Here is a 22,760-nt window from a genome sequence, read left to right on the forward strand (position 1 = left end):
TTTTTTTTGTGGCGATCCTCCTGCTTTAGCCTCTGGCCTTTAGCGATTACAAACGAGAGCCATCACACCAGCTCATAACCAACTGTAATGGCCAAACTGGAGCTCCAGGTGAGAAGATGAGAAACGGCCTTTAAAGCCTGGCGAAGGAGTGAGTCTGCCAATAACACAATTTAACTATCTTATCAAAATAGAATGGGGGTGGACATGGCAGCACACACCTTTCACCTCAGCACTTTGGAGGCAGAGGCAGGCAGATCTCTGTGAGTTCAAGGCCAGGCCGTTCTACAGAGAGAGTTTTAGGACACAGCCAGAACAGCACAACAGAGACCCTGTCTGATAGAACCAAAACAATAACAGCAACAGACTATAATAAGTTGAAGGACAGTCAGTACTACTTGAGACCATTTTTTTTTAATTTAATTAAAAAAGAACAGCTTCATTTAGAATATTTGTTTCTTTGTGTGTCCCCCCCCACACACACACAAGGTTTCTCTGTGTAGCCCTGGCTGTCCTGGAACTTACTCTGTAGACCAGGCTGGCCTCGAACTCAGAGCTCCACCTTCCTCTGCCTCCTGAGTGCTGGGATTAAAGGGGTGCGCCAGCACCCCTCTCCCCACATTTGTTGCTTTGTATATTACATGCAGATAGCATTTATTTGTGTGTGGATGTTCGTGTGTGTATTTGTGAGTGCCCACGTGTGTGCCATGGTGTGCATTGGGAGGACAGAGGACATCAGGTGTCTGTCCTTGCTCCTGCCTTGTTTGAGGTAATGTGTCCAGCTGTTTCACCCAGGCTAAGCCAGGCTAACCGGTCACAGATTTCCAGGGATTCTTCCGTCTTCACCTCTTATCTCATTTTAGAAGTGCTTGGCTGTGTGGGTTCGGAGATCCTCACACTACAGCGTGTGTGTGTGTGTGTGTGTGTGTGTGTGTGTGTGTGTCCCGTCCCATCCCCGTGTAAGGGATACCCCACTTCCAAAGCCAGCCCTCTGTTGTTAAGCCACCCCCCCCCCCCCAGCCCAGTCTTCAGGCTATTCTCTAGGGCGTTCCAGGCCAGCCACGGATACATAGTGAGAAGCTGTCTCAAAAATAAATAAGTATATAAATAAATAAGAGAAAAGTAAGAAAGAAATGAACAAAATTGGGATTTAAGGATATGGCCCAATGGTAGAGTACTTGCCTGGAATTAATGGGGACCCGTCACTCACCCACAGCAGTGCAAAAATAAAGAAAATAAACAGATAGACAAAACGAGACACTGCCTAAAATAAATGAATTTTGTTACTGATTACAACTCGCTAAGGCTGGAAAAATCTCCTGTATATTTAAATCAACCACACGTAAGCCAGCGGCGGTGGCACGTGACTGTAATTCCAGCACTCAGGAGTCAGTAGGGAGATGAGAAGTTGCCGGAAGGAAGCGGTACTGCTCTCCCCACTACCAGTCAGGGCAGCCTGAGGCTAGCAGTTCAAAATGACTTCGCCATAGCTGAGTCACACTTAGGAGTCCTCAGCCACCTAGCACAGCACTTCTCCAACTTTAGCTTGCACTAAAACTCGGAGCCGGGTCCTGTCCTAGTGCTCCAGGGCTTCTGGGCTGGGGACCACAGTCTGCATTTTCCAGGTCTGAGTGGCCTGGCCTGTGGACCACAGCTTGTGAGTGTCAGACACTGCTAGGGAGGGCTTAAGGGTCTCGGCTTCTACTGCTAGGAGTACTGAGAACTAGCTCTTTCCCTCTTCCCTGCTCAGTTCCCTTGGGCAGCCGGGCCAGCCGGAAGGCCCCTGTGGACGGCCAGCCCCTGAGCTTTACCGAGGCTGATTCAGGGGCTCCGCCATTCCCCTTGCACACGCAGATGCTGGAAATGCTTAGAAGAAAGCTGCTGCGGGGTCACGTGACCCGGAGAGGCTGTGTCCCCCCCCCCCCCCCCCCTAGCCCCGAACCGCTGGGCGGGGCGTAGCTGCGGGCGGGTCCTCCCGGGGCGGTCCAGCCGGAGGGTCCTCAGTCCATCTGGATGTGGAGCGGCCGAGCAGAGCGCCCACCGCCGAGCGGAGAGATCCCATCGGGGCGCCGTCATGCTCCGGGGCCCGCTGTGCTCGCTGCTCCTGCTGCTGGCGCCGCAGCTGCTGGACGCTGCGCACGGCGACTATGTAAGTGTTCGGTGCCACCGCGCGGGGACGCTCCGCCGCTGGGAAGCGGGCAGAGGCCGAAGACAGGCGCTGCTCGGCCGGCGGGGACCCGGGGGACCCCCGATCGCCCCTCGGAGGAGGCGCAGGCAGCGGCGCGGCCTCCCGTAGTGGGCGGGCCGGCCGGGCGGGGCGCGCGTCCTTCCTGGTTGCCGGTTGCGTGTGTGTTCCGCTGCGGCGGTCCGGTGCGCGCGGACCTGCTTCCCGGTTTGTGCAACGCGGTCGGAGACTAGCCGAGGTGCGCCCGCATCTTTCCAGCTTCGGTTTCTGGGGAGAGGGACGCCAGGCTGCCCGGGGCTGCGAGAGGGCTCCCCGGGCTGCGGCGTGGGGCGCGATCCTGGCGGACTTTGGGCTTCACGGGGCGCCCCGGAAGCGGGGAAGAATGGGGTCAGAAGAAGCTCCTGCAGTGGGGTCACGGGAATATTTGCTTTCGGAGACAACTCCCTCTTAAAATATACCGTTCTCTTCTCGCCAGCCACCTGCTGGCTGCTTTTAGTTTGGGCTGTTCATCACCTTGCCAGGAGCCTTTCCTCTTTTAGGGTTTGGCGGTGCAGTGGAGGGTAGGGAGAGCCGGGCGAGGTCTGGGGGAGGGCAGGCGCTGAGGCGCGTTGGACATGCTCCTGGAGGTCCGCACCGAACCTGCGAAGGGGACAGGGGCGTGGTAGAACAATGGCTCCTGCTTCTCTGCACTTTGAGCTAATCAGCTTGGGGCCCTCCACTTGGACTGAGTCTGGGTAAGTTCAAGTAGATGTTCGTAGACTTTGAGCCTTACAACTTGTAAAGATTACGCTCCCGGTCAGAGGCACACGTTTCCCTAAGGCCAGAGTTGAAACCTGTTTAAGTTTTTGGAAAACAGTGGCCGAAAATACTTTCATTTGAGGAAAAGGTTGTTGCAGATTGAGCGCCCGCCGCTCCGTGAGAGTTTGACATCCTTGAGAACCAGTGTGCAGAGGATCAAGGGAACAGGTAGGGTGCAGGGCAGAAAGGCGCCCATAACGCCTTCAGAATGGCAATGGGCAAGAAGAGATAAGGATTTATGGAGGTCACCAGTCTGTAAGTGATTAGGTAATAGGTGCCAGATGCCCTGTGAGAGGCCCATGCAGAAGCTGCTATGCTATCTTCTTGGGATTTTTTTTTCTTTCCCTGAGGCAGGGTTTCTCTGTGTAGTAGCCCTGGCTGTCTTGGAATCAATTTGTAGACCAGGCTGGCCTCGAACTCACAGAGATCTGCCTCCCGGTGTTGGGATTAGAGGCCTGGCTTCCTGGGGAGTTCTTAGGTGTGTGGATAGCCCTCTGGAGCATTTAGGTTAGAGCAGAAGAAAAGTCACAGATGACTAGTTTTCCATTGTTTTTCTGTTTGATTTGTAACATTAATTCTTAAACTTTCAGCCCTAGGTTAAACATTAAAATGTGTACTTTCTTTTTTGTTTTTGGCTTTTCAAGACAGGGTTTCGCTTTGTAGCCCTGGCTGTCCTGGAACTCACTCTGTAGACCAGGTTGGCCTAGAACTCAGAGATCGGTGTACCTCTGTGAGTGCTGGGCTTAAAGGCGTGTGTCGTAAAATGTGTACTTTCTTAAGAAGCCACAAACCAGTTGCCAATGAACAAGCGGTATACTTGTATGAAGAAATGTCTCAGTTTTGGCATAGAGTTGTACTTACTTTAAAAGCAGCCCCCCCCCCTTTTTTTTTTTAATGACAGGGTCTCATGAAGCCCAGGCTGGCCTCAAACTTGGCATGTAGTCAAACATAACTTTGAACTTCTGATAACTCCTGCCTTTACCTCCCAGATGCTGGGAGTATAGGTGTACCACCATGCCCTGTTTACCTGGGGCTGGAGGTGGAGCCAGAGCTTTGTTTGTGCTAGGCCCTCTCCTGTCTGAGCTCCGGAAGTCAGATGTCCGGGTTGACATTTGCAGTCTGCAGTCAACTCCCGTTCCGGTGGTCTTTGAAGAACTCCAGGGTGTACTCGCTGGGGGAGTGAGAATGGAAAGGCAATCTTTCCGTTGTTACGAAGATAATTTTGACTCAGTGAGAGATTTTGCCCATACTACACTCTGGCAACTGATAATTTAGAATAATGTTTTTCCTATTATCAAAAAAAGAAAACAGGTGCCGGGCGTGGTGGCACACACCCGTGATCCTAGCACTCTGGGAGGCAGAGGCGAGTGGATCTCTGTAAACTGGAGGCCAGTCTGGTCTACAGAGTAAGTTCTAGAACAGCCAGGGCTACACAGAGAAACCCTATCAAAAAAAAAAAAAAAAAAAAAAGAAAAAAGAAAGAAAGAAAGAAAGAAAGAAAGAAAGAAGAGAAAAGAACGTTCATGCCCATTGTGGGGAACCTTTAACCACATGAAATACCATTGAGACAATGGAAACTGAGGCTGGCCTTAGGATGCCTGCCTAGCTCGCATGAAGCCTTGGGTTCCAGAGACAGATAAAACAATTGCCATGGTTGAACATGCCTGTAATCTCAGCACCTGTTAGGTGGAGGCAGGAGGATTGGAAGTTCAGTCCTTGGGTACATTGTGAACTCAAGGCCCGTTTGGACCACATGAGACCTGTCATGAAAGGAAGAGAGAGAGAGACCTGCCCATCATACCTTATGCCATGATTGCAGTGTGTTTTAATAATAAAGTCTGGCACCTAGGTGGTGTTTGTGTGGCTTGGATTTCCGGCAGGTTGGAGTTGTGTGCATGTTCTGTGGGTTTTGGCTGACTGGGGATGAAAATGCTCTCTAATGATCCCACCAAGCTGATGCCAGTTCCTGGTTGCAGGCGGAGCTGACCTGGAAGTCTCTCATTGGCTACTGTCCTTTATCAGGAAGTCACTTGCCTCCCAAAGTCCACCTGCACTGAGTTGGGGACTCTTCATGAGCTGAGAGAATGGCACTCTTCAGGCAGCTGTCCCTGGGTTCCAAGGCTGCCCTGGCTGCAGCCACTGTCTTCACTGTGTCCTTGATCCTCTCCCGCTCCTTTCTGGCTAAGACCCTTGAGCTCCAGGCCTGGCGCTGGCTGTTCCGCCTGCAGCTGGTCCTGTTTGTCAACTCGCTCATGCTCATTGGTTCCTTGTACATCTGGCGGAGCACAGTCAGCAGCCTCAGCCATTCCCCTGCTGTGGAATCTACCTGTTTCCGGCTCTGGAAGCTGGTTGTCGTGGCATTTCTGGCCCTGGCACATTCCAGTTTCTTCACCATGCTCTTCTTGGTGGCCGAGGAACCCCATGTGTTCTCCTTAGCAGCCTTCTCCTGCCTGGGTGCCTATATCCTCATGCTTTTCTTCCTCTGTATCTTGAATGCCATGGAGCAGGCCTACCAGTTCTTAGCCTGGCGCAGTGGTAGGGTAGTGGGCAGCGTCGACAAGACGCGGCACCTGGTGCTCAGGCCTGCCCTGGCCGTGGCGGTGACGGCTGTGCTCAGTACCGTTGGCCTTCTGAACGCTGCCCAGCCCCCAGTGGTGAAAACCGTGGAGGTGCCCATCCACCGGCTGCCCCCCTCTCTGAATAACCTCAAGGTCGTGCTCCTGTCGGACATTCACCTGGGGCCCACCGTGGGCAGGACCAAGATGGAGATGTTCGTGAGGATGGTGAACACGCTGGACCCGGACATCACCGTGATCGTGGGCGACCTCTCCGACTCCGAAGCCTCCGTCCTGCAGACAGCGGTCGCTCCTTTGGGGCGGCTCCATTCCCGTCTCGGCACCTACTTCGTCACAGGCAATCACGAGTACTACACATCAGACGTCAGCAACTGGTTCGCACTGCTGGAATCCTTGCACGTCCGGCCCCTGCATAATGAGAACGTGAAGATTTCTGCCCCCGGGGACCCGGACGGTGGGGGTAGTGATAAAGAATGGGTCTGCCTGGCGGGTGTGGACGACATAGAAGCAGACATCCTTCACTACTCTGGGCACGGCATGGACCTTGACAAGGCTCTGGAGGGCTGCAGCCCAGATGATGCCACCATCTTACTGGCTCATCAGCCTCTGGCTGCCAAGAGAGCCCTCCAGGCTCGGCCGGATATAAACTTGATCCTTTCCGGGCACACGCATGCAGGGCAGATCTTTCCCTGGAATGTCGGGGCCTATCTTCTCAACCCTTTTTTTGCTGGACTCTACCAAGTAGGCCAGGCTACATTTGTGTACGTCAGCCCGGGTACAGCCTACTACGGGATCCCCATGAGGCTGGGGAGCAGGGCGGAAATCACAGAACTCATCCTGTGGCGGGCTCCCTAAGCCTGCCCTGGTGACCCCGCCCTGCCCTGCCCTGCCCTGCCCTGCCCTGTCCTGTCGTTGCCCATCACTCTCATCCATCTCCTGCTCTGGCCGAGCCCTGCCAACAGCCTTTGGCTGCAGCCTGCTGGGAATCAGTGATTTGCAGCGGGGCTGCCTGGCAAGTTCAGGCCAGTTTAACTCTTCGGAGAATCGATTGCTTTTTGATGATATACCCCTGGGTATCATCAGATTTACATTTGCTTTCCAGCTGCTGTAGAGAGGGGCCCTTTTGCAGAGGGTTGGGTGGCTAGAAAGGACAGGTCTTCTCAGATACAGGGAGGGGCAGGAGTACTTGTCTCCTGTGGCTTTAACCCTGGTTAGGGCTTCTTTGGTGGGTTCTGGAATCACTTGATCTAGAGACAGTTGGTCTGGGCATGGGCCTTGTTGAGAGGTCAAGTGAGATGGGCACCTCCCTCTGCCTTTTCTCCTTGGTTCAGTCAAGGTCACCTTTATTAAGGACATCGACAAAGCCCACCACCGGGACATGGGCCCTTCCGGTCATGCTGATTACCTGGCTGGACAGGGATGGCTGGAGAAGAAAGCATGGGCACTGTGGTGTGTGATGACTGCCATCTCTTAAGGACTTGGCAGCTCCGAATCCCTGGTTCTGTGATGTCTTTGGGTGAGGTAATTAAGGACAGGCTGCTTCTATGTTTGGGGGTTAAGAAAAGGACACTGGACGACGGGATGAGGTGTGCTCGAAGGTACCGTGACAAATACTTGTCTAGGAGGTTCCCAACTTTGGGTTCCAAATGAGCATGAGAAAACAAGAGTATATGTAAGGGAGAGAGAAAGAGAGAGTGAGAGAGACTGTCTTACCTGCTTGGGGACATTCTACTCCATCTACCTTGGCCTCTGGCCACAGAAGCATAGGATCGTTCATAGGGCCTCTAGGCACACAAGGAAGACAAAACAATGCCTGCACGTTTGTTGGTTTAGCCTTTGCCAAGGGCAAGAGAGACTTTGCCCTTTGCAGAGCAGAAAACTGAGCATTGAGATGTGTTCAGGAACATCCAGTAGCTTTGACTCTGAGAGTCCTCTGGAAGGAGATGCAGATGCTCTCTCTCTGGAGAGGGACGTCCTGCTGCTTATGAGAGAAGGTTGATGTCCCCCTAGATTCCTGGAGATGGCTGTGATTCTTACATCTACCTCAAGGCTGCTTTGCTGGGAGAAAGCTGAGCCTGTATCTCACACTCAGCATGTTGTGTAATGTTAGTGTGCTAATCAGTGCGTTGAAACCTGCAAAGGGACGTTGCCAGTCCCGGGAGCCTAGAGAGTCAATCCTGGGGACCGTCGGCGGGTGGCATGCTGCCCTGCCAACAGAGCCCAGGTGTCCACGTGACGCCAGCTAAGAGCCACCTTCCTGTCGCATGCCTGAATTTCCTATGCACCTTCTGCTTCGTAGATGGCAGTTCGCGATGGCGTCTAGGGGTGCAGGAGATTACACTCATTTGTTGTCTCCCTGCCAGGTAGTAGCAGTTGGCCAAACAGCCCCAGATAAATAATAAATAAATAAGTAATTTCAAAATGCACGCCTGTACCTCCCAGCGCTCAGCAGGTAGACATAGGAAAACTAGGAGTTCAAAGCTGAGGCCATCCTGGGCTACATGAGACCCTGTCTTGGAAAGAACAGAGAGAGAGAAAGAGAGAGAGAGAGAAATAGCCTTGCCTTGATGCTGTGGTGCTGTCACTCCCTCCCACCCTGCACAGGGTTTCAGTGCCCTGGGAGAGATTTTGTGAAGAGCGTGATTTGGTGGTGGGATTTAGGAGAGGCCAAGGCCTCAGCACCTAGTTCTTTCAGACCCCTTCTGGGCACTGCCCCCACCTGCCACCCCTCCAGCCTCTCGGGAGGCCACTTTCTGCAGTGTTTTCCACCCCTGGTGATTCCACCCCCTTTGGGGTCACCACTGCCCTTTCTTAGCTTTGGATTTCACCAGACAGTTGACACCTTTTCACTCCAACCTCCCGGGGAGCTCTCCTGCCCAGCTTCTGTTATTTTTACTAGTTCCTTGATAGCTAGATGCCCGGCCTGTGTCACCACAGGGCCTGTGTCACCACAGGGCCTGTGTCACCACAGCAGGCTCCTTCCGTCCGCCACGAAGCTCTGCTTCACCAAAGGCTTTTCTGTTAGCAGGAAGGCATTGGGTTGCTGCCCATGGGGAGAGAACTTGCCTTGCAAGTGTGAGGCCTGGGTTCAGTGTCAGGGCTGGCCAGTGAAGCAGCTCCTGGCCGGCACTCACTCCTACAAGCTTCCGTCCCCGGAACCCACGGTGGAAGGAGAACGCCGACTCCACAGTTATCCTCTGACCTCCACATACGTGCTGCCACGTGTGTGCCCACACTTAGACACAGGCCACAGAGTGCACACACAATAATATAGATAAAATCATTTTCTAAAGAGATGAGCCTGCCTGCTCTCCTGAAAGTCTTTTATTATTCTTTTTTTGCTTTTGGTTTTTTGGTTTTTCTTTTCCAGAAAGGGTTCCTCTGTGTAGCCTTGGCGGTCCTGGATTCACTTTGTAGACTAGGCTGGGCCTCAAACTCAGAGAAATCCTCCTGCCTCTGCGTCCCTGAGTGTTGGAAATACAGGCGTGAGCCGCTGCGCCCGGCTAATGTCTTGTATTCTAATAAAAGGGAAACAGTGATTCTGTGTTCTTGTTAGCTTTCTCTCTCCTCCTGAGAGAGACTGTTTCTTCACCTTCTTCACACCTTCCGGGCCATCCGGCACATGGACACCTGGGTATTCCTGAAATTCCCTTCTTCTCCCTCCCATTTTGACGGGGTATTCCTAAGGTTGGCCAGCCGCTCTGGGATGCAAGCTCTTCTGCTCTCAAACCCCGAGCGCTTGGGGCTCCAGGTGTGTGCCACCGCGGGCACCCCTTGCAGTCAGCTTTGTTTCTGTGGTTCTGGTTGTAACCGTGCCCGCCTTCCTTTCTGAAGTCAGTTGTTGGGGTGTGGCCAAAGGTTTGGCGGCTGGGTTGTCGCCAAATATCGATTTTGTTTATTCTTTGTGCATTTTTTTTTTCTGGTCCCAATTTTATTGATCTCTGCTCTTTCTATTTGTTGGTTGGTTGGTTTCGTTTGGTTTTTTGGGGACAGGGTCTCAGTATGTAAACCTGGCTGGCCTGGAACTCACCAAGTAGACCAGGCTGGCCTAAAACTCTGAGAGATCTGTCTACCTCTGCCTTCCCAGTTCTTTCTCTAATTTCTTGAGGAACTGTCCTTTTACGATTTTCTTTTTGTTTAAGTCAAAGTCTGAAAAGGTTCTATATATTGTGTGTGTTCTATGTCTCTTTTAAGTCTGTTATATTCCTCTTACACATGCATAAAAAAAAAAAAGAAAAATAATCGAGGACATCTTTATTTATTTATTTGTTTGTTTGGTTTTTGGCTGTCCTGGACTCATAGGGATCTACCTGCCTCTGCCTCGCTGAGTACTAGGACTATAGGCGTGTGCCACCACGTCCGGCTTTAATGTATATTTTAAAATTAGTTTGTACATGTGTGTTCCTTGCGCGCGTGCATGTGTGTGTGTGTGTGTATGTGTGTGTGTGTGTGTACATGTGTATATATAGTCCTAATATGGGGGTCAGGAGCTAGTTCTCCTCTTCCTGTGGGTCTCTGGGATCAAAGTCATATAGTGCTGATTGCTGCCAAGTGCCTTTATTCAGCTTTTTCTTTTTAGACTTATTTTTATTTTTAATCTTGTAGGTCTGTGTGCCTTCATGGGGGTGTGTACAGACGAGTGCAGATGTCTGGGGAAGCCAACGGCTTAGAGCTGGATTAACCTGATGGGGCCACTGATCCATCAAGCTTCCTCTTCTTCCTCCTCCAGCTTCCTTTTGTTTTGTTTTTGTTTTTGTTTTTTTTCCTTTTAGATTTTTTTTGAGACAGGGTTTGTCTGAGAAAAAGCGCTGGCTATCCTGGAACTCTCTCTCTAGACCAACCAGGCTGGCCTCGAACTCACAGAGATCCACCTATCTCTGCCCCTCCAGGGCTGGGATATGTTTTTTTTTTTTTTTCTTTTTCCTGAAATAAAGGGCCAGGGTTAAGCTGATCACTGGCCAGGAGTGCAGGAGGGTTAGGAAACAGACCTACAGTGCTCATCACTCTCTGCGGCCTCTGCTTTGCTATCCTCCGCGTCTCCCGTGGCAGCGTCTTCTTTCTAGCCAGTCTTACAAGACACATAGAAATGAGCAAGATTAATAAGCACGGGTGTGGGCTAGAGCAGGTGTCCACAAATCTTCCCTACGGGTATTGATTGCTTCCGTGGACCTCAGTTACTTTGCTTCGCAGGCCTGTGGAAGGGAGGTCCTGGCCACAGCAGCCGCTGGGCATCCTTCTGGTCTTCTGAAATCACTCTTGGCTTTCGCTTTGCTGTGTGACCTTAAGGGACTACAGAGGCCTTACGTGTGTGAAGGCCTCCCACTTCCCCCTCCCCTCACTGCCATAGCCCTGGTTTGCTAGTAGAACAGGCTGGGCTTCACCCTGGAGCTAAGGTGCCCCAGCCAGGAGCTCCACAGAGCCCTGAGGTCAGGTGACAGGTCTTGTAAGTGTGATTGGAGACCCGTTGGATTGGAACCTCCAGTTTCCTCCCAAGAGACCTGGAGGCCAAGGTCCTGATCAGTTTGTTCATAATGACCCTTAACCTGTGATGTCACCAAGCTGCTTTACTCTTTGTTCAAGTCCAGGAATGTGCACAAGGGATGCAGATAATTTATTTTTAGCACTGAGGACTAGAACTCTTGGGCAGATGTTCAAGTTACCCATTGATGGCTGTACTGTGTTATGGTTAATGCTTTGTTTTATTTTTTTTAAGATGCTTATAACTGAAAAAAAAAAAAATCACACCAGTCAGTGTTAGACTCCTGAAGAGTACACTCAGTCTAAGGGTGTTTTTTGTGTGCACTGCCTTTTTTTTTTTTTTAAACCTCCAGTATTTTATGTGTTATGTATATAGTGGGGGTGGAGACTCCAGGGGCCTGAACCTCCCATAAGGCTTTGCTTGAAATTGGGTTTTGTCGTGTTCCTGTGGCTGTACACTTTGTAACCACTGATGCTACCACACCCTGCAAGTGTGAAATAAAGATTTATCTCTTCATGATGCCGTTTCCGTGTCCATTCATTCAGTTGGGGTTGACCGCACACTGGGAAAATTTGAGGTTTTTTTTTGTTTTTTGTTTTTAATTGCTAGAAGCTAGCTTCTCCTTTTCCTCTTTTGCTTTCTTCCTCCCTCCTCTTCTTTACCTTTTCTCTTCTCTCCTTTTTCCTTCTGCCTCCTCTTTTAAAGGAGCTTATTATTATTTATTAATTTATTTGCATGTGTGTGTGTGCTACGTGAGTTTATGACACTGTGTGTGTGCATAAGGTCCTTCAGAGCTGGAGTTCCAGGCAGTTGTGAGCTGGGAACTGAACTGGGCCTCTGGATGAGCCACTGAATGTTCTTTTTACCCCTGAGCCACCCCCCAACCCTCCTCCTCCGCTGCCTCCTGCCCCTCATGTTCTGCTAACCTTGTATGTGCCACAGCTCAGGGAGTCCAGAGGAAGTTGGGTGCTTGAGTTGGGTCTTCTTGGGTCCTCCAGCATTGAGAGTGACTGCTTTGGAGCCACGAGGTGGATTTTCCCTGTTCACCTTAGCAGTGAAGGTTAGGAGTGACCATCTGTCCTCTGTGTTTTCCACCTCCGCTGCTGGCCTCAGTGTTCTTTGAGAATCACTCCTTTCCCCTGGTTCATACAGCATGTTGTTGTTCGTGTATTGGGTGAGCAGGGCAGTCAGTGGATGTCCTGTGAGCTACTTTTCTGATTGCTATGACAGAATGGCCGACAGAGCTCACTTTTTCAAAATTATTACATTTACCTGTGTGCGTATGTATGTATGTGCACGTGTGTACAAGCTACATAGCACATGGGGAGATCACAGAGCAACCTTTGGAAGTCAGTTCTTCCCACCACGGGAGCCCTGGGGACCAAGCTCACGTTGCCAGGCTTGGTGGCAAGGGTGTTTACCTTCTGTGCCATCTCCCCACCGGCCCTATTTTGGCTCACAGTCCAAGGAGAGGCAGTCCTGGTGGTGGTGGGGAGCATGATGAGGTACGGTCGTGCCGAGTAAGCAATCAGGAAGCAGAGAGGAAACAGGAAGTAGAACCGATCTATAAATCCTCAAGAGCTGCCCGGCAGTGACATGGCCTCTAGCAAGGGTCCACCTGCTAATGTTCCCCAACCTTCCCAAACAGCGTCATCATCTGGGGACCAGGGGTTTGGAGATTAATTAAGTTCTGAAACTTTCACTGGATCCATAAAAGGCCTCGTATGTGGTGAGGGTCCTGCTGGCTTTTGGGGAAACCGGGCGAACTAATGGTAGGTGCACTCTCTACTTCTGGGATCCACTGTGTGGAGGGCTTGGGCCTTTCTGAGAGTGACAAGGGAGAGTGGCGGCCTGCAGCCTTTTGTAGTGTAAGTGGCTTAGACTTCACAACAGTATTCCTAAGTCCCTTTGTCGAGGGCCTGCTTGTGTTAGCGGTCACACTGTAGGGTCCTTCCTTCAGGGGCTCCACTCACCCGTCCCTTGAACCAGTGTGTCAGGAAACTGGCTCAAAGCTGGGAACTGGAAAAAGGTATCTCGTCTTCCCAGTGGCAGACATCAGCCATCCTGTCTCACTGCATGGGGACGCTGCCATTTCCAGGCCTAGGCTCACTACTGAGGATTGTGCCCGTCCGCTTTTGATGTTTGCAGCGGGCCCCGGTGATGGTGACAGGATCTCCTTGCCGTGTCCCCGAGATAGAGGGGCCCAGTGTCATGGCCACCTTTTCACTCACCTCCTAAGGACACAGCCCACTGTGAGGCGTCTAAGGTTACCAAAGCCCTTCCCACTGATGCATTCCTTACTGAAGGTACATCCTCAGGGCCTGCTGGAGCACATGGTTTATGTGGTCAGACAGTGGGTTCTCCCGTGTCCATCTTTACATTGCTCCCTCCCTGAACATAGGCACGCTTGCCGTCTTTCCTCCCTTCCTGCAGGCTAGTGTCATGCTTGTGTCCAAGAAACCATTCCATGAGCTTAGGGATTAGAGCCCAGACCAAGGTATGAGTCAGGGTAGGAAGCCCACACCAGTGTCCTCTCTCAGGATACCATGCCCTTTGCCCCATCTAGATTCATTCCCAGTGACCCACCGTGGTCAAACCCTCAACCTTGCTTTTCTGGTAGGAGATGAGGGTTTCTGTAGACACCATCACAGACACTCATGCCACTCAAAAGAATGGCCCGAGTGGCTTGAACCTGTCAGGCCCTCGCTTCAGAGCTATCAAACGTGCTAAACCAAGCCAGCCAGCTCCTCAGGCTGTCTAATTCCTGGAGACCCAAACGAGTGAAGTTAGTGCCAATTCCTGCATGAGGAGAGTCCTCAACAGGTAAAGCGCTTCCTGTGCAAGCCGGATGACCTGAGTTCAATCCCAGAACCCACAGAACGGAGGAGAGAGAGAACCAACTTCACTCTGTCCTCTGGTCTCCGCATGTGTGCTATGGCACACATACACACACACTCATACATCCACACACTTAAATACATACACACAGACACTTACATACACACACTAAAGTTTTAAAAAAATAAACATGCCGGGCCAGAGAGATGGCTCAGAGGTTTAAGAACACTGGCTGCTGTTCCAGAGGTCCCAAGTTCAATTCTCAGCAACCACATGGTGGCTCACAACCATCTATAATGAGATCTGGTGCCCTCTTCTGGCATGCAGGTGTACATGCAGGCAGAACGTTGTATACATAATAATTATAATAAAAATCTTAATAAAAAATTAACATGCCAAGTCTTGCCCCCCTTTAGGCTGGACCTCTTCTCTATCTGGCATAGGTGAGGGGCATGGCGTGCATTTTAGGTGTCCCTGATAACCCATTAAACACTAGCTGTAGGGTCTGGGTTGCTGGTCCACATCTCTGAAAACTCCAGAAGCTGACCCATGACCCATCTGGAGATATCTTTGTTATATCTCTCAATGGCTGACAGAAGAAACATAAGGATTTGGTTTTGGGATCGTGGTGTGAGGGTGCATTCCATGATGATGGGGGAGGCATGATGGCAGGAGTGTGAAACGCTGGTCACCACTGGGTCCACAGTGGAAAGAAAAGAGTGAAGGCAGGTACTCAGCAGGCCCCCAGCCCATGGCATCGTGCCACCCACCCCCAGAGTGGGTCTCCCACCCCCAAGCTAAGCTTCCCCGCCATCTCCGTCACAGATGCTGTCTTAGTCACCGTTCTCCTGCTATGAAGAGACACCATGACCAAGAATGCGTTTAAGTGTGAGGCTTGCTTACGGTTTCAGAGGGTGAGTCTGTGAGCGGGGCAGGGAGCATGGCCCCAGGTAGGCAGACGTGGTGCTGGAGCCGTAGCTGAGCGCTCGCACTTATCCACAAGCGCCAGGCAGAGGGAGCTAACTAGGAACAGTGTGGGCTTCAGACACTCCAAAGGCCACTCCTAGTGACACACCTGCTCCAGCAAGGCCACGCCTCCCAATCCTTCTAAACAGTTTCACCAACTGGGGACCAAGCATTCAAATACGTAAGGCCCTGGGGAGCATTCTCATTCAGCCACCACACTTGTTCAGGGGCCTCTGTTTGGGTGACAGTCAAGGCTGCTTAGTCTTCACCTTAGGCCTTTCCTGGTACCACTTCTCTTACTTTAGGTAATTCTGGAAACAGAACCTATAACTGGGGTTGGGGTCGGGTAGCTTGAGAATCCAAACAAGAGCCACGGGGATGAAGGGCAAGGGGGGAAGGGAAATCCTTATTTTCTAGCCTAAATTGTGGCCAGTCTCTCTGCTGCTTAGGACCATGCTCATGGAAGTCCTCAGTAAATTGCTCTGCAGCCGTGGGTCTGTGTGCCTCTTTCTTCAGCCTCATGGCACTGTCCACCAGAGATTCGTGTTTCCAGAACAGCCCCCTCTCTGGGCCCACCTAGAAAATGGCCCTGCATCATCACTGATTTGCCCTTAGTGATACCACAAAGGAGCAGGGAGCTAGACCTGGGGGACATTCCGAAAGTCCGGCAGCCTGACTGACAAATGGCGCTGTCACCACCCCGGGGGGGGATATGAGGTCAGGTGTGATCCAGGACTCAGCGCTCCCACAGTTGTTCCCAGATGGCTTCCAAAGCTACCATGGGCCGTGGTGCCGGTGAATCCTGGCGTTGTGTTCTTTGGAAACTTAAAGGTGCCTGTGGCAAGTCCTCGGTGCTTAGGGGATGGCATCCTGTACCCTGGCCTGGTGGGTGCCTGTTGCCTCGTTGCTACCTGTCTTTGTCCACCAGGGTGCAGTGTTCCACCCTGCCTGACAGCTCTGATGTGAACCCCAAACTGGGTTCCTGGGAACTCTGGCTCTTTTATTTCACGTTTCAGCCAGTGGGGGTGTTGGTGTGACTCCACACTGGGTGACAGGTGGAGTTCTGTGCTGTGTGCAAGCATGTGACAGGCGCGCATGTGCCCCTCACACCCCCTTTCAGTTCAGCTCACACTGTGCCCTGCAGCGTCAAAATGACTGCTCCAAGTTCCTTTCCTCTGAGGCCCCGTAGTTATGGATGAAATGTGGAGTTGGGAGGACGCTTGCCCGGGTCACTCTGGGACATGGGCCAGCAACCAGGATGGGGCTCCCTGGATCTGTTGCTTTGTTTCTTTGACACAGGATCTCGTGTAGCCCAGGCTGGCCTCAGATTCTGTATGTAGCAAGGTTCGTCTTGGATTCCCGATCCCCTGGCCTCCGCTTCTCGGCCGCTGCATCCCTGGCACCTGATCTGTTGCTTTCTGCCCTGTGTTTCATACTTAGACACTTCCGAACGGGTCTTGGTGAGCCCAGCGACATTGCTGTTGAGCTGGTGTGTGTGCCTCCCCTCCCTCCAACCCCCTGCCTCACAAACAGTCTCCACTCCTGAACATCTGTGGGCTCCAGATGTGGCGAGCAGAGCCGTAGTAGGAGATAGGCCTGTCAGTGACTCCCTTAGCTTGGTCACCCTGTGTGCTGGGCCGAGAAGTGGCTTGTTTGATACCCCAGAAACTGATTAAGTCTCCCATTATGCAAGATAAGTGGACAGAAAATCACCTGCCCCACCCACGGTCCACGTCTGGAAAAGGTCTGTATTCTCATGGGGTCCCTTCCTTGCCCTGCAGAATGTCTCCCGGAGGACATTTGAGCTCGACTACAGCCAGGACCGCTTCCTCAAGGATGGGATGCCATTCCGGTACATCTCAGGAAGCATTCACTACTTCCGGATACCCCGCTTCTACTGGAAGGACCGGCTGCTGAAGATGAAGATGACTGGGCTGAACGCGATCCAGATGTAAGGAAGGGCACCCAGCTGAGACACCCACTCCCTCCTCACCCCCAGCTTCACTTCTCCCATATCAGCTATTGCATTGCTCAGAAGTAGGAGAGAGCCCTGTGTGGACCCCTGAGGGGTCCTTAGGGGCTTGACTGGCCTTTCCTCAGACAGCGAACCGCTTCTCATGTGAGCTTTGCCAGCAGAGATCACGAGCTAGAAATCGGCTTGAGGAGGCAAAGGGGAAGGCCAGGGAATGGCTCAGAAGGTGCAGGGGTCTGCTGCTGATCTTGACAGGCTGAGTTCAATCCTGGGGGCCCCAATGGTCAAAGAGAAGAACAGGAGGCCTGCAGGGTGTCATCGGATCTAGTGTGCGTGTGTGTGCATGTGTGGAGATGTAGGCAGGTTATAAGGAACTTCTGGAGAGTGCAGAGCACTTTTGGAAGAGTAGGTCTGTTGGAGGCAAATGTCATATTACTGTAGCTCCTAAAACCTAAGTTTCTGCCAAGGTCAGGTCTTTGGCCAGAGGTTCGGTGAGGGAGTCTGGAGGCAGCAATGGCTGTTTTTGGCGTGGAGGGAGTGGGCCTTGTGCTTCAGGGTTTTGGAACCTGGCCCGTCTTACCAGCTGATACTTTGAGCCAGGCTGCAGGTCCACATCAACAGGCATGTCCGCCGTCTCCTCTGATGCTGGGAGCTGACTGACTGGGAGGAGAGTCAGGCTTTGCAGAGCTGGTGTAGATTGTTGATAACATCTTAAAAGATAAAGGGTGAGAAAGCCTTAGTCGGTTTGGTAGAGACCGAGGGGGTGTCCCACTTATTATTCTGTTTCTATGGCCCCTGGGAGAGAGGATGCCAGTTCACTTAAGTAGCTGACACACCAGGTTCCAGGAGGCTCTGGCTGACAGTGCCAGGGAATCCTGGAACCACGGGACCTGGGAAAGAGGGCGCGGGTAGAGCTCCTCAGCAGGACTGTGGTGCTGAGAACGGTGGCTCAGGTGCAGGTGTGTTTCTCCACCAGGTTGAGTTTGAGTCATTCTATTCCTGACAAAAATCTTGTGTCTTGGAGTGGTTGGAGATTTTCTTGTGGTTTCGTTTTCAGTGCTGAGAGCCAAATTCAGGCTTTTTGCACATGCTGGGCAAGAACTATATGACGGGGCTACCGAGGTCTTTAGGCTGGGTAGGGATTTTATTTTTGTTCTATTTTTTCTTGTTATAGATGTTTTGTATACCTGTATGTCTGCCCACCATGTGCACGCAGTACCTTTGGAGGCCAAAGGAGGGGGTTGGATTCTCTGGAACCGTAGTTACAGAAAGAAGACTGAGCGGCCACGTGGGTGGGGACCAAACCTAGCTCCTCTGAAAGAGCAGCAAGTGCTCTCAACCACTGAGCCATCTCACACACATCACTTAAAGATTGTCTCTCTATGTCTCTCAGGCTAATCTAGGACTCACAGTCCTGCCTCAGCCTCCTGAGTGCTAAGCACCACACACCAGGCCTGGCTTTTATTAAAGTGTTTGTTTTTGTTTGTTTGTATATGAGATGGGTTCCTCTGTGTAGCTTTGGCTGTCCTGGAACTCTTATGTAGACCAGGCTGGCCTTGAATTCACAGAGATCCACCTGCCTGTGCCTGCAGGGTGCTGGGATTAAAGGTGAATAATGCTATGCCAGCTATTTCTTTGTCTGTTTGTTTATCTTTCAAGTAGAGTCTTATGTAGCCCAGGCTACTCTCACATTTAGTGTGTAGCCCAGGCTGGCCTTTAACACCTTATTCTTCTACCTCTGCTTCCCAAGTGCCACTGTACTCTGCTTAACCTTTATTTTTTAAATACAGATATCTCGTATTACTTTAATTAGGGTCTATCCTTTTTTTTTCTTGTTAAAGTTTCCAGTGTGCTGGAATGTATTTTATTCTTTCTGTCACAGTTTCTGTAGAGTGTTGGCATAGAGGGCTGTGTTGGGACTCCATGTTACGGCCTGTGCCTGGCATTCAAGGGCTGTGTTCCATTCTCACTGTGACAAACTAGCCGGGTAGAAAGTGAGGCCAAAGGGGAAACTGAGGAAGAGAGGTGGACAGGGCTGGCCAAGAAACCTCCCTGAAATAAATCCATCCGGGCGGATAAAGCTGGTAGAGCAGCTGCCTTTGTATGAAGATTGTTTGTAACCCTGCCAGCCGCAAACAAAAACAAACAAAACTACACAGGCATCTCTATTCTCACGATCTTCCCCGGACACCAGTCAGTAAGCAAAAAAGAACAAAAGAGGCAGGAGTGGCCAGCTGGACCGTCTCCAGGGTGCTGAGAGGGGGTGCACCGGCCTCTTGCTCCAGGCAAAGTTCGGTGTCTCCCACCCAAGTACTAATCTGACCCAGCTCTACTTAGCTTCCGAGACCACCTGCCACTCCCAGCGCAGTCGTGGCCATGCCTGGGTGTTCTCAGCAATACTCCCACTCCTTTGTACAAGTCTTTTTTTTTTTTCTTTATTACACTGTATTTACTGTGTGTGTGTGTGTGTGTGTGCAAGTGTGTGCCCCAACAAGTGTAGGGAGGACAGAGGACAACATATAGAAGCTGTCACTCTTGGGGGTTCAGGGATTGAACTCCTGGGGTCAGGCTTGGCAGCAGTGCCTTTACCCACTGAGCCTATGCGCTGGGCCACACTTACACCTGTGTTGGCGTATGGTCTTAGAGCCTGGGCTCCCTTCTCTTCCCTCCCGCTGCTCCACTACTGCCTGGGAGGATTTCAGCCATGTGTGACCTCACAGGTACGTGCCCTGGAACTTCCACGAACCCCAGCCAGGACAGTACGAGTTTTCTGGCGACCGTGATGTGGAGCATTTCATTCAGCTGGCTCACGAGCTGGGCCTCCTGGTGATCCTGAGGCCCGGGCCCTACATCTGTGCAGAGTGGGACATGGTGAGTGTGTTGGGCAGAGCGGGTGTGGCAGGAGTGTCGGATGGGGCTGGGGGTGGGTGTCAGGGCAAAGTGGATTAAAGCAGTCTAAGACTGGAAGTCTAGACCATGTGGAGTTGTGGTTATTCCTCTAGGGAGCTGCCAGGCGAAGAGGAGCAGGCTGGAGCCAGAACATGGGGGCTTCCTCTTGGCCATTTATATTGAAAGATCCCCGGAGGGTATCTTCCGTCAGAGAGACCCCCTCCCAAAGAACAACGAGTCCCTTCGGATGCAAACAGCAAGAGGCTTTTATTTTGATACTCGGGTACCCGGGGCGAAAAGTCATTCGGAAGACTTCCGCGCCCCCTAGATGGGAAGCTGGGGTTTTTTATAGGGTTTTAGGGCAGAAGCACTGATACAGAAACGAGAGGGCATGGTTACAGGGGGCTGATTGGTACGTTTACACGAGACCACAATTTGCGTCAAAGTTTGGCAGGGGCACCAAGATTCCAGGAGCTGGGTGGTCAAGGGGGGTAGGATGACCCCTTGACGTGGCCCGCCACCTGTTATTTTGTTTTTCCCTATCTTAGCTGAAACAGTCTCACAGATATCTATGAGAGTGATTAACACAAACTGTTTTTAGTATGACTGGGGCAGCCTGACCACAGATATCCCAAGTGGGTGACACAGCTAGGATTTCTCAGTAATTTTCCAGTTTTTCATCTGGCCTTCAGAGTTTTACAAAACAGTGGTGTCTCACAAAATGGCATTAGCTATGTTTAACTTAGTGTGAGGCTGGGGTCTTTCAATATGAGCTGGGTTCCTCGGTCAGAGTCACGGAGTGGGGTCTGCTTTGTCTGCCTCATGGAGTAGTTATGAAATTAAGAGAAGCTGTGCACATAAAAAGAGCTTTGGAGCCGAGCGTGGTGGTGCACGCCTGTAATCCCAGCACTCAGGGAGGAAGAGGCAGGAGGATCTCTGGGAGTTCCAGGACAGCCAGGGCTACACAGAGAAACCCTGTCTTAAAAAAAAAAAAAAAAGAGGAGGAGAAGGAGGAGGAGGAGGAAGAGCAGGAGCAGCAGCAGCTTTGGGCTGTAGCTCAATGGCAGGGTACTTGCTAGCTTGTACAAAGCCATAGGTCAGTCCCCAGTGCTACAAAACCACACAACAGCAAGAAAAAGAAAATAGAAGAGAAAAGGGGAGGGGAAAAAGAAAGAAAAAGAGGCTGGAGAGATGGCTTAGCAGTTAGAGCACTGGCTGCTCTGTGGTGGCTCACACAGGTGAGTTACAGCCATCTGTAACTCCAGCTGAAGGGGATCTAGTGCCCTCTTCTGGCTTCTGAAGACACTGCATGCGCATGGTGCATAAACACACATGCAGGCAAAACACTCACACACAAAAAGTAAAAAAACAGAACAAATTTTTAAAGAAGAGGAGAAGGGAGAATTTTGCTGGGTGTGCCTGTAATCCAAGCACTTGGGAGGCAGAGGCAGGAGGATCAAAACTCTGAGGCCAGCCTGTGCCCTTTAGGAGGTTTAGCTACACAGTGAGACTCTGTCTCAAAACAAAGGGGGGGGGGGTCTTGATTCTCAGAACACAGTAGAGTGCTACTAATTTTCTTGTATTCCAGATTCCCAGAAGGCCAGGTCATCTCCCCTCTGTCTCTTTCCTCCCTGCTGACAGCAGTCTCCCAGCCGTGTTCATAAAGCGGGCAATCTAATGTTTTTCTGTCTCGTAGGGCGGCTTACCTGCTTGGCTGCTAGAGAAAGAATATATTGTCCTCCGATCTTCTGACCCAGGTGAGTTACTGTTTGCTCCTTAAAAGGATGATAAGAGATTGGGCAGTTTATAGCAAAGGAGTGAGGGTGGAGGGGAAGAGGGAGGAAGGGAGGGCCCACAGCCGGGATACAAAGTGATTAAATTGTACTAAATGATAAATTAAACATTAAAAAAAGAGTGAGGGTTTTGAAAATGGGGCTCCTTCTGTATAGACACTGTTCAGTGGGGTGTAGGTTGCAGGACAGTGAGCTTGGGGGAGACACACCGCTTCCTTTGTAGGCCGGAACAGATCTCGCTGATAAATGGGTCAGTCTTTGAATTCGCAACCTGGCTGGCGGTTAACCAACTGGGTTCAATGCGTGCTTTCTCTTCCTACACACTTAGTGAATTACGAAGCCAGCTAGTCAAAATGTCAGGGTTGTTTCTGGGGTGATGTCACTAGGTTTCTTGATAGCCATGTGTCTTTTATTTCTTTGCCTTTTCAGAGTGGTTTGTAAATGACAGCTTTTTTTGTTTGTTTGTTTTATCCTACCAAGCCATGACAGATTATCTTAGCTGTAAAACCCTAAGCAGTCTTACAGTTGCATCTCTGTTTTCATGCCTGTGTGTATGTGTTAGAGTCTGTGTTTTCCTCATGCTTCTGTTTTATACTCTTACTGTATATTGTTGTTTTTACATGTGTTGCCTCATGAATCTTCCTAAAAAATTTTTTTTAATTCATTTATTTTATGTGCATTGGGTATGTTTTGCCTACATTTATGTCTGTGTGAGGGTGCCAGATCCCTTGGAACTGGAGTTAACTGGAGTCACAGACAGTTGTGAGCTGTCACATGGGCCTGGGAATTGAACTCAGCCAGTGCTCTTAACCACTGAGCCATCTCTCCAGCCTCCCACAACTCTATGAAGCACCTGCCTTTGTCTGTCTCTTTTGAGTTTGTAAGTTTATGGTTTATTAGATGTTAATTTTGTCTGGGTCTGGAGGCACAGGCACCTGCAATCTTTTTTTTTTTTTCAAGACAGGGTTTCTCTGTGTACCCTTGGCTGTCCTGGACTCGCTTTGTAGACCAGGCTGGCCTTGAGCTTACAGAGATCCACCTGCCTCTGCCTCCCGAGTGTTGGCACACTTTTTAAAAAACTCTTATTTATGTTTCTTATCTTTTCCTCCCTACTCCACTTAAATCCCTTCCAATACCCCAACATCAGGTAGGAGAGAGAAAGGGTTAGTGGGAGAGGGGCGCAGTTCTCTTAGCTGCTTCCTTCCAACCCTTCCTGGTTAGGGTTGGTGGGTTCCTTGGTACCAGTCCAATCCTCATTTCAGGAGAT

The 22,760-nt window shown here is 51.1% G+C and overlaps 2 protein-coding genes across 3 annotated transcripts in view; both read left to right on the plus strand.

Annotated features, from left to right (window-relative positions):
• Positions 1–1,960: 1,960 nt before the first annotated feature.
• Positions 1,961–22,760, plus strand: part of Glb1 (galactosidase beta 1) — a 70,130-nt gene continuing 49,330 nt past the window's right edge. The window contains exons 1-4 of the mRNA XM_055601776.1: positions 1,961–2,146; positions 16,621–16,790; positions 19,532–19,682; positions 21,397–21,457. Coding sequence (XP_055457751.1) covers positions 2,072–2,146; positions 16,621–16,790; positions 19,532–19,682; positions 21,397–21,457 — 457 coding nt within the window. The 5' untranslated portion in view covers positions 1,961–2,071. The remainder of the gene's footprint in view (positions 2,147–16,620; positions 16,791–19,531; positions 19,683–21,396; positions 21,458–22,760) is intronic.
• Positions 2,160–11,554, plus strand: Tmppe (transmembrane protein with metallophosphoesterase domain). Of its 2 annotated transcripts, none has more exons than XM_055601778.1 (2): positions 2,160–2,420; positions 4,957–11,554. In XM_055601778.1, exon 2 carries the CDS (start codon positions 5,065–5,067, stop codon positions 6,409–6,411), a length of 1,347 nt encoding a protein of 448 aa, XP_055457753.1. In that variant the 5' UTR covers positions 2,160–2,420; positions 4,957–5,064; the 3' UTR covers positions 6,412–11,554. The 2 variants fall into 2 exon arrangements, with proteins under 2 accessions (XP_055457753.1, XP_055457752.1); XM_055601777.1 differs by lacking the exon at positions 2,160–2,420 and adding an exon at positions 2,768–2,916.

Source organism: Psammomys obesus, unplaced genomic scaffold (assembly GCF_907164565.1).
Source record: "Psammomys obesus unplaced genomic scaffold, mPsaObe1.curated_primary_1811, whole genome shotgun sequence".
Lineage (NCBI taxonomy): Eukaryota > Metazoa > Chordata > Mammalia > Rodentia > Muridae > Psammomys > Psammomys obesus.